General features: G+C 59.5%; 6 protein-coding genes across 6 annotated transcripts; 3 read left to right on the forward strand and 3 right to left on the reverse strand.

Annotated features, from left to right (window-relative positions):
- Positions 1–448: 448 nt before the first annotated feature.
- SDRG_06554 (hypothetical protein) lies at positions 449–1252 on the forward strand. The gene has a single exon (XM_008612335.1). It carries the CDS (start codon positions 560–562, stop codon positions 1130–1132), a length of 573 nt encoding a protein of 190 aa, XP_008610557.1. The 5' UTR covers positions 449–559; the 3' UTR covers positions 1133–1252.
- A 72-nt stretch (positions 1253–1324) lies between these two features.
- On the forward strand, positions 1325–3136 carry SDRG_06555 (hypothetical protein). The gene is made up of 9 exons (XM_008612336.1): positions 1325–1373; positions 1424–1573; positions 1624–1671; positions 1723–1873; positions 1926–2180; positions 2225–2308; positions 2355–2730; positions 2775–2893; positions 2941–3136. The coding sequence occupies exons 1-9, from the start codon at positions 1357–1359 to the stop codon at positions 3088–3090; spliced, it is 1350 nt and encodes a 449-aa protein (XP_008610558.1). The 5' UTR covers positions 1325–1356; the 3' UTR covers positions 3091–3136.
- Positions 3137–3220: 84 nt separating this feature from the next.
- On the forward strand, positions 3221–4333 carry SDRG_06556 (hypothetical protein). The gene is made up of 5 exons (XM_008612337.1): positions 3221–3329; positions 3373–3449; positions 3501–3753; positions 3795–3958; positions 4008–4333. Exons 1-5 carry the CDS (start codon positions 3252–3254, stop codon positions 4288–4290), a joined length of 855 nt encoding a protein of 284 aa, XP_008610559.1. The 5' UTR covers positions 3221–3251; the 3' UTR covers positions 4291–4333.
- SDRG_06557 (hypothetical protein) lies at positions 4302–6736 on the reverse strand (the record flags this gene model as incomplete). The annotated part of the gene is made up of 8 exons (XM_008612338.1): positions 4302–4637; positions 4690–4761; positions 4812–4904; positions 4956–6166; positions 6219–6292; positions 6343–6423; positions 6471–6580; positions 6632–6736. The coding sequence occupies 8 exons, from the start codon at positions 6734–6736 to the stop codon at positions 4302–4304; spliced, it is 2082 nt and encodes a 693-aa protein (XP_008610560.1).
- Positions 6737–6868: 132 nt separating this feature from the next.
- On the reverse strand, positions 6869–9959 carry SDRG_06558 (hypothetical protein). Its single transcript, XM_008612339.1, has 4 exons — positions 9814–9959; positions 7413–9765; positions 7230–7359; positions 6869–7176 (listed from the first exon to the last, which is right to left on the reverse strand). The coding sequence occupies exons 1-4, from the start codon at positions 9851–9853 to the stop codon at positions 7150–7152; spliced, it is 2550 nt and encodes an 849-aa protein (XP_008610561.1). The 5' UTR covers positions 9854–9959; the 3' UTR covers positions 6869–7149.
- A 741-nt stretch (positions 9960–10700) lies between these two features.
- Positions 10701–12522, reverse strand: SDRG_06559 (hypothetical protein). The gene is made up of 2 exons (XM_008612340.1): positions 11999–12522; positions 10701–11942 (listed from the first exon to the last, which is right to left on the reverse strand). The coding sequence occupies exons 1-2, from the start codon at positions 12424–12426 to the stop codon at positions 10748–10750; spliced, it is 1623 nt and encodes a 540-aa protein (XP_008610562.1). The 5' UTR covers positions 12427–12522; the 3' UTR covers positions 10701–10747.
- Positions 12523–12834: the final 312 nt, after the last annotated feature.

The raw sequence follows: 12834 nt of genomic DNA on the forward strand, positions 1-12834 counted from the left end.
GTACGTACCCTCGACACGAGGACTGACTAGCATAGCAGCACTGCGATCTTCCATCATCGATCCAAACTTCAAGCTTGAAAAAATGGAGCACGACCGTACTAGAATTTTGGCGCCAAGACACACCCAACTCTCAGATGCTTTTGGTAAGCTTACGCGCGTGGTCTCAGTGCCGTGTCCTTGTCGCTGAGAGGAGGCCCTCTGCCGTTGCTCTCTGCCCAGCGACAAACAGTGTTATAACACGCGGATCGACCAACGTTGGCACGATCACCACTCTGAAATATCTGCGATTTGAGAAAACGGATGGCACCTGGATCAGCGTGACTTGGTTAATGTATTGATTGGTGGAACTCAATCGAAAAATTGAGTTGACTGCGCGAAGTTCGCCAATCAAACGTGGGTGTGTTGCTATCTGACTATTCTCAGATGCTAGTCCAGATGTCGATTCACTGCGGGGAATTCGCTCACCTCTACCTATCCTTACCATATAAGCTTGAAAACCCCGCTCTTCTCAGCACAATTAAGAATTTGGCACGTTGTTGCAAGGGAATCTCCCAACCGCATGGCCGCGCTTGCTCATCTCACTCGACAACTTACCAACATGCAGGCAAAGCTCCTCCTCGCGTCGCTTGCGTTCGCCGCTTTCGCCGCCGCCGCCGACAAGTGCCCGACCGTGTGCATCGACCTCTTTGACGAGGTCTGCGGCTCGGACGGCAAGACGTACGGAAACGAGTGCAAGCTCGACATCGCCGCCTGCGCCGACCCGACCATCAAACTCGTGAGCAAGGGCGCTTGCGGCGGCTCGCCGACGCAGGCCGGCTGCCCGATCCGCGGCTGCATCGAGATCTTGTCGCCGGTCTGCGGCTCAGACGGCGTCAACTACGACAACGAGTGCTTCCTCCGCATGGCCAAGTGCAAGAAGCCCGAGCTCACGCTCGTCTCCAACACGTCCTGCGATGGGTCGACGCTAAACTCGACCAAGACGACGGCGCCGACCACGGTCGTCGCGACGCCGGTGGCGACGACGGCCACGCCCTCGACGGCGGCCCCCAAGGCGCCCAGCGCTGCTGTGAGCACAAACGTTCAGTGCGGTGTGCTCGCCCTTGTCGGCCTCGCTGTCTATGCCACCGCGTAATTGGTGCACCGTGTTAATATAAAGTCAAGCTTACTACTATCCACTTATCTACTATTAACGTTAATACATGAATGTCGACGAACTTGAGCACAACTTGTGCAGCCGACTCCAGCGCGTGGAACACTTGGGCTTCGTATCCGGAAAGCCGGATACCGTGGAGGCGTGGGATTGGCCACTTGCGGGCATATCTTTCGAGATTTCCCAAACGCCAAGAAGATCGATCGATGGACGCGGTCGGCTAGTACGTGGCGGTCGCAGCCGATGGCGGCTCATGGCTGACTGCTGCTGTAGCAAGCAGCTCTACGACGAGCCTCTGCTTGACCGCAGCATCAACGAGCCGGCGCCAAGCCTCGGCGGCTTGAGCCTCGCCTCGGTCATCACGCAGCTCAACTCGTTCCTTGCCGTGCTCTGGCCTGTCTTGATCACCATGGTGCTCACAAGGTACGCACCATGGCATGCAGACAGCCGTAATACCATGATTGCATGCCTAGTCTTGTGGCTGTCTCGGTGCAAGACAGCGAGACCCAGGCCGCGATGAAGTACATAGAGCATTTGAGGACGATGGAGTGGATTCACGACTGCTCTTGTAGCCAATACCTCTACTACAAGGACATTGACGCATCAAGTGCGACGGCGGGCACCAAGACGATCGAAGCGCTCACGAACGCGCTTGTCGTCATCTTCTTCATTGCGATCGTGACCTTTGTGGTCGTCCTGCTCTACAAAGTCAACTGCATGATCGTACGACCCAATTTGGCTGGCGCGAAACCCATCAGGTACACTTATCGCGTAGGGACTCACGGGCTATCTGATGCTGTCGTCCTCGACGCTACTGGGGCTCGTTGGAAGCGCGCTCGTGCAGAAGATCTTTTGCGGGCTCTTCCACTGGCGCCTCGAAGTCTACACAACGAGCCTCATCATGTACAACTTTGCCATCGTCGGGACGGTCAGCATTTTCTACCAGAAGGGCGTCTCGCCCAATATTGGCCGAATGTACCTCATTCTCACCAGCGTCATCATGGCGTGGCAGCTCTGCCAGCTGCCCGAGGTACGGCGACGAGCGAACTGCAAAGGATGGCATCTGCGATGTAGTGGAGTACGTGGGCGATTCTCTTCGCCTTGGCCTTCTGGGACCTCTTTGCTGTCTTGACGCCGTGCGGCCCGCTGCGGTGCTTGGTGCGTTTCCAGACGACTCAGATCTGATTTGAAGGCGTCCTGGTAGGTCAACTTGATCCAGTCGGAAGGCCGGCCGATGCCAGGGCTTCTCTACGAAGCCGAAATCCACGACGGCCACGTGCGCAAGCACAAGTCGGGCAGCACGCGTGCGCTGCCCATGGCGCCAGCGGCCTCGAGTGACATGGAGATGGTGCAGCGTCGAAGCGACGACGCATTTCTGACATTTGAGTCGCAATTGCGCGACTTTTGCGTCGACGTGGGGTCGCCCAACGGCCACCACGTCCGCGCAGTCGCGCTGCAGTACGTCGATCGGCAAAAGGACTGCTGGCGCATGCTCTACACGAAGTACAACATCACATTTGTGGCGGCGCACAAGTCGTATCCGGACGTCGCTCTCGTCTTTGCCGATGCCGGGGGCCAACGTACGTGGCTGGTTTCGATGCAGTGACGATGAACCATCACGTAGACGCTCGGGAAACCATCAAGCTCGGCCTTGGCGACTTTATCTTTTACAGTGTGCTCGTTGCGCGCGCGGCCATGACGGGCTTTGCTGCTTTTGTCGCGTGCTTCGTTTGTGTCATTATCGTACGTCGTTTTTGCCAAGTGGTGCGACGATCCTCGATCTATCGTAGGGGCTCGCGGCCACCATGTACTTGCTCGCCCACTTCAATGCGCTTCCGGCGCTGCCGATTTCAGTGCTGCTTGGCATCTTGTGCTTTTTCCTCATGGTTCAAATGGGCAGTCCGTTCGTCGACGCGCTCGTCTTTCGGGGCATTTGTTGATAGAATTTCGCTATATTGCATGACAAAATATCCATTTTAGTGCCAATATGTGTCCACTTCCGCACCGCTCCATCGATACGCGTTCTCCTGCTGCCACGTCATTTGCCGTTTCAAATGTGCATCCGGATAACCGACTTGGAATAAGATCGCGACCGAGCAAGATGCCCCGGCGCCAGGCGACGCGGCCGCTCCTCGCGATGGACATGCGCATCGTGTATCGCATGTACCGGTACAAGGAGGTAGATAACGCCTTCCGTGATGGTGTCAACGACGGCGACGTAGGCGTGGCCAAGCCTCAGCGTCGTCTTGCACAGTCTTACGTCGCGGTACCGGACGCAGGACATTTCGCTCGTCCTTTGGTCCACACGTCTTTAGCCAGCGATGTTGCTCAATCGCATTGCGTTAAATAGGTTTATCTTTGTGGCCATGACACCCGAGCTCGGGTTTCGCTACGTCTGGAACGTTGTCGGGAATCTTTTCGCGGTGTTTGCGCTGCAGTACGTCGTCCAAGCCAAGCGGCCCATCGACTACGACGCCCGCTTGCACCTCCCGGAGTGCACGGACCCCGACACGATGGGGTTTCCGTCGCTCGACTCGCACATGGCGATCGTCATTGTCGGTCCAACGTACTTTGTACCGTCTGTCTCGCCCGTCACGAGCGCGGTACCCACGCTTCTTGCTCATGATGCTACCACGGGTGCTAGATCTTCACCGCCTGTGTGCTCCTCATTGGGTGGACACGCGTCTGGATCGGCATGCGCTTCCCGTCGCAGGTCGTGGCGTCGTGGTTCACTGGCATTGTTGGCGTCATCGTCGGCAACCTCTGCCACTACACGCTCCTCGCGTACGAGGTTCCTGCCTACTACAAGTACGCTTGTACTCGTTCTGTACTGACAAGGGTGACGCGCGCTGCGTAGTCGCGTGTGTCTGTTGCTGCTTATCGCGAGTGCGGCTTTCTGCCTCGCCACGTGGGTCGAGCGCGCCGAGTGCCGCGTGGTTGGGGTGCCGCGGGCCGAGTTCACGCGCGTGCTCTCGCGCATTCTGCATGGCGACGGCTCGGACGGCGCGCCGGTCACGGACCAAACGCTGCTGACGCCGCAAACCAAGAAGCGCGACTCGTTCTACTTTCTCATGAAGTCGATGCAAGCCCGCCGCAAAATGACAAATTACGACGCCATGGCAACGAGCGACACTTCGTAGTTAGTAGCTCGTTAGTTCAAGTACGTGGTCATGAGCTCCTTGAGTTCGTCGCGGACCGTCTTGGCGAGGCGCGGAAGGAACGCGCCCTTGCCGATCCAGAGGTTGTGGAGGAGCTTGTCGCGGAGGATCTTGAACACCTTGTCGTCCATGCCGGCCACCGGGAGAAGCACGGCGACCGCGGGCCCGAGCGGGAGGTTGGCCAGGTCGGACGTCGAGGGGTGCGCGGCCACGTCTTCCAGCGCCGTAAACTGAACCGCGACTTCGCTTTCGATCAAGAGCTTGAGGTCGCGCGCCGAGAAGGCGAGGAGACGTGCGTTCATGTACGGGCGGAGCACCGCGAGACCCTCCTGTCAAAGCGTATTCAACTTACGCAGCCCAATAGATAGAAGGACAACGTACCGTCGTTGGGCGGTAGTACGTGCCCTTGCCGATGCTGGCCTTGGTGAAGATCTTGAGACCCGTGTTGACAATCTATGGCATCGACGACAGTAAGATCGGAGCGCCGTGTCTTGTTGTCGCACGTGGATGGCGTCCCCGGCCAAGCACGACGCAGCAATGCCGTCCTCGACGTAGCTGAGGTTGGCGCCCGAGTCGGCGCGGCACCACAAGTAGTTCTACCGCAGTTCGTGTCCTGTGATCGCCATCGAGAGAGACTTGGTTTCTACCTTGAGCGACGCGTCCGTGATCTCATAGTACGCTTGGATCGTGTCCCACACGTCGTCGGGAATCCGGCGGTACGGAGCCTCCTTCGGGATCTTGTGCTCGACGCGGGGCTTCTTGGCGACCGGTTCGTCCGACGGTTCCTTGATCTCGTAGCGCGCGCAGCTCTTCATGTAATGGTCGTCTTGGATGCCGCAGATCTTGCACGTGTAGCCCGCGGGCGGCTTGCCATTCTCGATTTCATCGAGCGGCGCCAAGCCCGTTTGGTTCTCGCCCGGCAGCTCGCGCACCTTGCGCAGCACCGCGATGAAAAAGCCGCCCGAGTCCTGGTCCGTGGGCACGAGGCGCATGCAGCGGCGCAGCGACGCAAGCATGTCTTCGCTCGTGGGCGGGAACATTGCGCGCAGAATCCGGTCGGCTTGGAGCTGGAACGGGACGTCCTCGTACGTGTCAAACCACTGGTGGAGCTGCTCTTGGTCGCCGACAAGCACCTTGTTGATGATGTGGCCCTTGGCCGTCGCGCGCGACTTGGACCGCCACCCGACCTGCCACTTGTTGCGGCCCGGGCGGTACGCGAGGCCCGGGAGCGTCCCCGACGCGTCGACGACCTCGAGTGCGCCGTCCGCGCGGCGCAAGAGCTCGGCGACGATCGCCTCATCTTCGATCGGGTTGAACGAACACGTCGAGTAGACCATGGTGCCGCCGACCTTGAGGAGCGAGGCGCCCCGGAGCGCGAGCGCGAGCTGCGTCGGGAAGAGCGTGAGGCCTTGGCCAATGTGCCAGTCCTTCCACAGTCCCTGGTTCTTGCGCAAGGTGCCGTCGCCGCTGCAGGGCACGTCGCAGAGGACGCGGTCAAAGACGTTGGTGCGTTGAAGAACTCCGTTGGTGTCATAGAGACCCGGAAAGTCCTGGCCGGGCGTGCACGTGACGACGGCCGACTGCAGCGTGTTGCGCGAGAGGCGGTGCACGAGCATGTAGGCGCGCTTCTTGTTCATGTCGTTGGCGACGACCATGCCGGCTTGGTTCTGGAGCAAGTCGATGATCTGCGTCGTCTTGGAGCCGGGCGACGCGCACATGTCGAGGATGCGGTGGCCAGGCTGCACGCCGAGGAGGAGCACCGGAAGCATGCTCACAGCCTCTTGACGGTCAATGTTGCCGTACTCCGTGTGCTTGAGCAGCGTCGCGTGGAAGTCGCGCACTTCCTCAAATTGATGCGCTACGCATCGCGAGAGCATTGAACGCCATTTTAATTTATAAGGTGGGCGTACCCGACTTGGAGAAGGCGCTGCGGCCGCAGTCGACCTGCCACGCCGTCTTTTCCTGCGGATACCACGCAATCGGACTAGGAGAGAGACGTGAGGAAGACGCTCGTCGAATGCTCTTGCAGCGTACCGAGGCGGGTGGATGGGCACGTCGTTGTGGCTGTACTTGGTGGCATCAAACTGGAAGGTTTCGCCGAAGAGCGACTTCAACCTAGCGAGGATGCTGCTGCTGCTGCGTCCAACGATCGGAAATGGTACCGCTCCGACTCGAGGCCGTCATAGTTGAGGCGAAAGCACACGGGCAGCGGCGCTTCCAAGATGGCCATCATGGCGTCGGCCTCAGCCTCGGGCACGACCTGCGTGTGCAGCTACGAGGATGTATAGCGTGAGTCCCGGCGTTGCACGGGCGCGCTGCGTACGAGGTACTCGCGGAAGACGGCCTTGAACTCGGCGAGCTTGTCGGCCTTGGCCGTCGATGGTGGCTGCTCCGTGGGCTCGGCCTGCTGCTGCTGCGTGGGCTCCATGCGCAATCGATCGCCAACCAAAATCTGCACCTTGAGGCGAGTGGCGCGTTTTGATTGGCCAAGAGGAAATGGCTATATGCACGCAACTTTCTTGTCCTCTGCCACCCCAGCTCCATTTCCCCAGCACTCGACGCAAGCGACAAGAGAGCGGCGACTGCGTCAGGCAGCCACCGTCGTTTCTATTAACTACCATAATCCATGCACTACTACGGCAAACGCAGAGGGTCGACAGCGCGGCCGGCCAGCACCACTACCCCGAGCGCGTTGCAGAAGCAAAGCATGTACACCTCGAGGTAGCAGCCTGGGACCGACCGCGGCCGCCGCCTATGGGCCCGCCGACAGCAATAAAATAAGCGTCAGGCTGCGGCGCCCACAGCTCCATGCAGCAAGCACGTGCGTGGGCCACCATCAACTTACTGGCGCATGACTTGAGCGACCGCCTACAAAAGATAGTGCGTCAGCTGCCATCGACCACCGGCGCGAGGGTATGTACCTCCTTGGCCCACAGCGCAACGTTCTGCGCGTTGCCTTCCTGCGAGTTGGCGCACTCGACGAGGAGCGTGCCAATGTACGGCTGCTGCATGAGCGGCTTGGACGCCGCGCCGAGGATCGTCGCGAGATCGCTATACAACAAACAGCGTCAGTGACATGACCTTCGATGCTAGTCGACACGTACCCAATCAAGCCGGCGCACGAGTTGGTGACGCTTTCGCTGCGGTTGGGGTCGGTCGCGAGCTGCGCGATAAAGTTGCCAATGCCGCCGAGCGCGGGCTCGACGAGCTGGCCCTTGTTGTGCGACGCCAGACCCTGCAAAATGCCCGTAAAGGCCTCGAGGATGCTCTCGCGGAGCTGGTTCATGTAGTCAATCACGTCTTCGTCGTCGACGTCGACCGAGACGCACGCGTGCGCGGCTTGGAGTAGCATCTGCACGACGGGCGTAAAGTACCGGTCAAAGTCGCCCTCAATGGCGAGGCCAATGTCGCCAAAGACCGAGAGGACCGGCGGCTTGACCGAGCGGTTGAGGTTCGTGTCGCGGAGGATCGTGAGGAGGAGCTGGATAAACTCGTCGCAAAACACCTTGACGTCCGAGCCGAGCGCACGGCACACGTCGCCGACAACGCCAACCGCCGCCGCGCACACCATGTACTCGGACGTGTTGCTGAGGCCGTGCACGAGCACCGGGTAAAAGGCCGTCATGTACTTCTTGAATTCGGCGTCGATCGCGCCGGCGAGCGCACCGGCGGCAAGGAAGGCTTCTTCGCCGGCCGTGGTGTGGCCCGTGCTGAAAATATCGAGGAGGCACTGCATGATGCGATCGGCAAACGGGCGAATGTCGTCGTTCACGCGCTGGATGATGACGACGAGCACGTCGCATGCGCACGTGTAGAGGCCGTAAAACTCATTCGACGCGACGGGCGACGCCTTGTGCTTGGCAATCGTGCCCTCGAGGTGGTCGAGGATCGACGAGAGGCGGCTGAGAATGTGCGGCGTCATGTTGAGCGAGCCGCACTGGATCATCATGCCCAGAGCCTCAAAGGCTGAGACGCGCAAGTTGTCGTCGTTGGGCTTCTGGCACGTGACCAAGCACTTGTCAAAGACCTGGCCGTAAAACTGGTCGAGCTGCTCCGGGCCGTTCTGGAGCTCGCTAAAGGCCTGGAAGATGTAGTGGATGGCGTAGCACATGTGCGCCGCGACCTTGGACTCTTGGTCGAGGCCGTTCATGATGAGCTGCATGAGCGGGCCGACGCAGCGCGTCATGACCGTGCCGTGGATCTCGCAAATGCGGCCAATCGTCCACGCCGTCGTGTCGCGCACGAGCGGGTGCGGGTCTTGCATGCACGTGATGAGGAGCGGCATCGCCTGCTCGACAAGCGGCTGGATCTGCTCGTGCGTGGGGCCGTCGAGGATCGAGCCGAAGGCCATGATGGCCGCTTCCTTGTGGTGCCAGTCGGCCGACTGGATGTTCGACGACACAAACGGCATGACGACCGGGATGATCGCGTTGTCGACGACCTGCGACGCCAGCGTGAGCGCCGTCGCACCCGCCATCGAGAGGTTCCACGTGTCGTCTTCAAACTGGTCTTCTTCCTGCTGGAGAAGCGTGTTCAACAGAACCGGCGCGAGGCTACCAAGCACTTGCTTGACGTAGTACTTGCACTGGTTGGGGTACTCGGACCCGTACTCCATCTCGGCAATGTACTCGAGCTCCACGTCGCAGATAGACGACCAAAACTCGAGCGACTGGAGGCCGACTTCGGGGCTGTCGCTCTGAATGGCCTTGAATGTCAGGTCGTAGAGTGCGTTCATGTACGACTCGAGGTACTCGTAGTAGAGGCTGGCGATCGTGGCAATGCACTCAAAGGCGCGGACGCGGACTTGCAGGTGGCTGCACTGCGTGGCCTCGCAAATGACCATCATGATGTGGTTGCGCTCGTCGTCGCGCTTGAAGTTCTCGCTAATGTACTCGAGACTGTTGCGGAGTGCCGAGACTGCGGCGAGCCGAATCTTGTCCGGGTTGGTCGTCTTGATGCCATCGACAATCGCGCTGAGGACCTGGTTCGTCTCCTCGGCCGCAAGCGTGTCGTCCTCGAGGCCTTCGCACAAGTAGCCAAGCGCTTCGAGCGAATAGTTCTTGGCGTTGTCCGTGCCCGACGTCACGTTCGTCATGAGCGCGGGCAAGATCTCGGGCCAGTTCTTGCGCGGAAGATCGATCGAACCAATCTTGGCAACGACAACTGCCGCCGTATGGGCCGCGCCAACGTCGGCGTCTGTGAGCGTGCCGAGCGCAGCGGCCTTGATCTGGTTGCGGAGGTCGACGTTGAGCGCATACCAGTTCTGAATCTTGAGCTCCTGGAGCGCCTCGTCCTTGGCGTCGAGCAAGTTCTTCAGGTAGAGACCGGCCTGCTGGCGACCGCCCGACGGAAAGTCGGCCGCCGCAAGCGCTTGCGCCAGCGTCAGCATGAGGCTACCGGCGTTCGACGCAAGGGCCTGGTTGAGCACCTCTTCGGCTTGCTTGCGGAGGTTGGCATCTAGAGGTGCATGAGCCCATGTCTACCTCGATCAGGTCGTCTTCGTACCAGGGCTCGCAGATGCCAGAAGAGCGTTCGGGATGTCCATGCTGCTGGAGGTGAGGAAGTCGACCGCTCGATTCTTTGGCTGTGGTGATGCCAAAATGTCGGGATCCAATTGCTGAAACAGCCTGCTTCTGACATCTTTTGACGCCTTCCGACACCTATTGACGGCGAAGTGAGCAGGTGCCCGAGAAGGCCCCGTCTAAGTACGACCTCATGGCAAGTGCGACACGCGTACGGTCCCATAAGATATACAAAAGCTTATAGACTCGATCAAGTGCGCCGAGACGGGCGAAGTGGCGCCAAACCATAAGTTGGCCCGATCCTTGAGCCTTCCTTGACACGTGTGGCCAGCCTTTGCTCGTCGCGACGGCAGCTGCGAGCGCCATTGAAATCCGACGACGGAGTCTCTACTGTATACAGGTTCCTGAATATGACGTGATTCTCTGGCCAACGCTATAGAACCAGTAGCAAGCACGCGAGGAGGACAAGCGTCGTTCTGGCTGCGACAGCCGTGGCACTGCCACAAGGTACTTGGGCGCTTTTCTCAAAAAGGCGAGGCGTTTTCTGAAAAGTGCTCGAAACACCGTAATTTTCAAAACCAACCAATCGACGCCGCTGTATCCTGAAATTTAGACCAATCCGAGAAGCGCTGGTGGCAACATTCTCCACATATCGTGAAATTGCGCCACGTGACGTGGCACGCAGAATGCAGAAAGCGGCGGGCGCACCTTGTCTGTCGCTGCCGCAGACAACGCAGCTTATCCTGCGATTGGATTACTTCTTTTGCTGTAGTAGCTGCACTGTACGTGTTTTCCTTCGTACCGTTTTATGCATTGGCCGTACTGTCGTCAATCTGTCAACAGACAAGGTGTTTGCATTTACGAGAAGAACGACGAGGAATGTACAACTACATTTTCATTCGATTAGTCGTCGTGCTCTATGATTGCATTGGGACTTTAATAAACAAATCGTCGTCCGAGTCGGACCCATAGATGAAAAAGGAGCCGCGGGCCGAGACGGGCGGGTCCTTGGCGCTGTTGCGGAACGGGATCTGGACGACAACTTTCTTGCAGATCGTGAGGCGGTAGCCATGGTAGAACCGATCGGCCGACTCGGTGCGCACAAAAAGCATAAGCACGAGCCCAAGAAGCGCGAGTACCCAGAAGACGCGGAGGTCGTGGGCCCCGACGCCGTGGGCCACCATCGGTCCAACAAAGTCCGCGACAGCCAAGTAGATGCTGAACGTAAAGCCGTACATGACGCCCGTGTTGATGACGCCGTACATATCCGTGGCAAAGCACGTGACGAGGGACGCGCCGGCGCCACTCAGAAGCCGCGTGAGATAGATCATCGTCGGCACCGTCTCGTCAAAGTTGTCGGCAAAAATCGGCAGCGCAATCACGGCGGCGACGAGAAGGGCCGTGAACACCGCCTTGCGGGCAAACGCGGGGTTGGCGTAAAAGACACGCACGATCACGTCCGAGATCATGGGCACGACAAGCCGCCCGAGGAGCCCGGACGCGCCGCCGTACGTGACGAGCGACGAGGCTTCGTCCTTCGTTCGGTTGTACGTCGACGCCCACGTTGCCGTGTCGGGCGCCGCGAGCGGAAAATACGGTAAATTGAGCATCGAAATTGCCACAAACGCGACGCAGAGACAGAAAAAGTCGGTCGAAAAGACGCACTGGAGCAGCGAGAGCGCCTTGACTTGCTCATGGTACTGGCGCAGCGTGCCGTCGAGGCCCGTCGTCGACTCGGCGACAATCTCAACGTTGACGAGCGTCATGCCGACCTTGAAGTACTCGTCGTGGACTTCCGCGGGCACCGATTTGTGCGCGGGAATGCCGTGCATGTCGTGGCCGTGCGCGGTAAAGTCGGGCGGTGGCGTCCGCAGCACGATCGTGCACGCAAGGAGGAGCGGCAGTAGGACGGGCAAGACGCACCAAAACAAGTACTCGGTAGGAACGTGCTTGAGGAGCCACCCAAAGTAGCGCACCCAGAGGAGCTGGCCCAAGCCAAAACCGACGTTGCAGAGGCCGCTCATGGTGCCGCGGAGGTCCGGCGCCCACTTTTGCGACGTGGCCATCGACGTCACTTGAATGCACCCGAGGCCAAGGCTCGAGAAGAAAAGCCTAGACGAGGCAGGGACTATGAGACAACCTATTGTGATACAAACTCATCACAGTACCCGACGTGGGCGAGCACCCAGACTCGAATCAGGATTGCGAGACCGAGCACGGCGTAGCCGCCGAGAACGAGCACGGAGCCCAAGAGCATGCTCCAGCGAGGGCCGCGGCGTTCGAGCTCGGGACTGAGAAGCGCGACGGGGATGCAGTACGCCACCGCACACTGTGTAAGCGTGACGGACGCATCCGGGAGCGAGGCGGGACCGAGCACGTAGTCGGCCATGGGCTCCGCAACGACGACCATCGCAAAAAGAATACCGGCACACGCCTGGGCGACACAGCTCGCGAGCGCAACGTAGATGCGGCGGAAGCGCACGCAGTGACAGACGCAATGCCCGGGCCAGGCCACGAGCCAGCGCTCGGCGCCGATCTCATCGAGCGTCTTTGGCCGGAGGGTGATGCTCCAGTACGTCTCAAGCCATGACCCCATGCTCCAAGAAATAGAATGGACGCTGCGTGTACAGTATCGAGGTCGTCGAACAGTGACTAACGAGGCGAAAGCCGCGCCTCGATGGGTACAACGACGTCGCCGATCAGATCTGACGTCCCGAACAGACTGCAAAGAAGGGCCAAAGGGCAATTTGGTGCTGGACTGCAAACCACAATGACGTTTGGATTCGTTACGTCGCCGCAACCTTTGCACTCTCGTGGAAGAGAAGCCTTGGGCCTGCTTCGCAACGCTTCGGTGGGCGCCTTCGATCAACGACACCTTGGTGTCCTACGGTGCACTATATGGGATCTCGAGCGGCACGGGACTCAGACGAAGCAATCATATCTCAGATACGGGGAGCTGCCAAGCCGTGTCTTTTGCATGACGAGTATGGTTTGGTCTTACCGG

Source organism: Saprolegnia diclina (genome assembly GCF_000281045.1).
Source record: "Saprolegnia diclina VS20 unplaced genomic scaffold supercont1.18, whole genome shotgun sequence".
Classification (NCBI taxonomy): Eukaryota; Oomycota; class Saprolegniomycetes; order Saprolegniales; family Saprolegniaceae; genus Saprolegnia; species Saprolegnia diclina.

Excerpts from the sequence above, each read along its gene's own strand:
- SDRG_06554 (XM_008612335.1), top strand. The coding sequence starts at position 560 with ATGGCCGCGCTTGCTCATCTCACTCGACAACTTACCAACATGCAGGCA.
- SDRG_06555 (XM_008612336.1), top strand. Across the intron at positions 1,672-1,722 it reads GAGACCCAGGCCGCGATGAA|CCAATACCTCTACTACAAGG; the intron begins GTACATAGAGCA and ends CTGCTCTTGTAG. Across the intron at positions 2,181-2,224 it reads AGCTCTGCCAGCTGCCCGAG|TGGAGTACGTGGGCGATTCT; the intron begins GTACGGCGACGA and ends TCTGCGATGTAG.
- SDRG_06556 (XM_008612337.1), top strand. The coding sequence starts at position 3,252 with ATGCCCCGGCGCCAGGCGACGCGGCCGCTCCTCGCGATGGACATGCGC. Across the intron at positions 3,754-3,794 it reads TCTCGCCCGTCACGAGCGCG|ATCTTCACCGCCTGTGTGCT; the intron begins GTACCCACGCTT and ends CACGGGTGCTAG. Across the intron at positions 3,959-4,007 it reads GAGGTTCCTGCCTACTACAA|TCGCGTGTGTCTGTTGCTGC; the intron begins GTACGCTTGTAC and ends CGCGCTGCGTAG.
- SDRG_06558 (XM_008612339.1), bottom strand. The coding sequence starts at position 9,853 with ATGGACATCCCGAACGCTCTTCTGGCATCTGCGAGCCCTG. Across the intron at positions 9,766-9,813 it reads TCTGGCATCTGCGAGCCCTG|ATGCCAACCTCCGCAAGCAA; the intron begins GTACGAAGACGA and ends ATGCACCTCTAG. Across the intron at positions 7,360-7,412 it reads TCGTGCGCCGGCTTGATTGG|CGATCTCGCGACGATCCTCG; the intron begins GTACGTGTCGAC and ends TTTGTTGTATAG.
- SDRG_06559 (XM_008612340.1), bottom strand. The coding sequence starts at position 12,426 with ATGGGGTCATGGCTTGAGACGTACTGGAGCATCACCCTCCGGCCAAAG. Across the intron at positions 11,943-11,998 it reads TGGGTGCTCGCCCACGTCGG|GCTTTTCTTCTCGAGCCTTG; the intron begins GTACTGTGATGA and ends TGCCTCGTCTAG.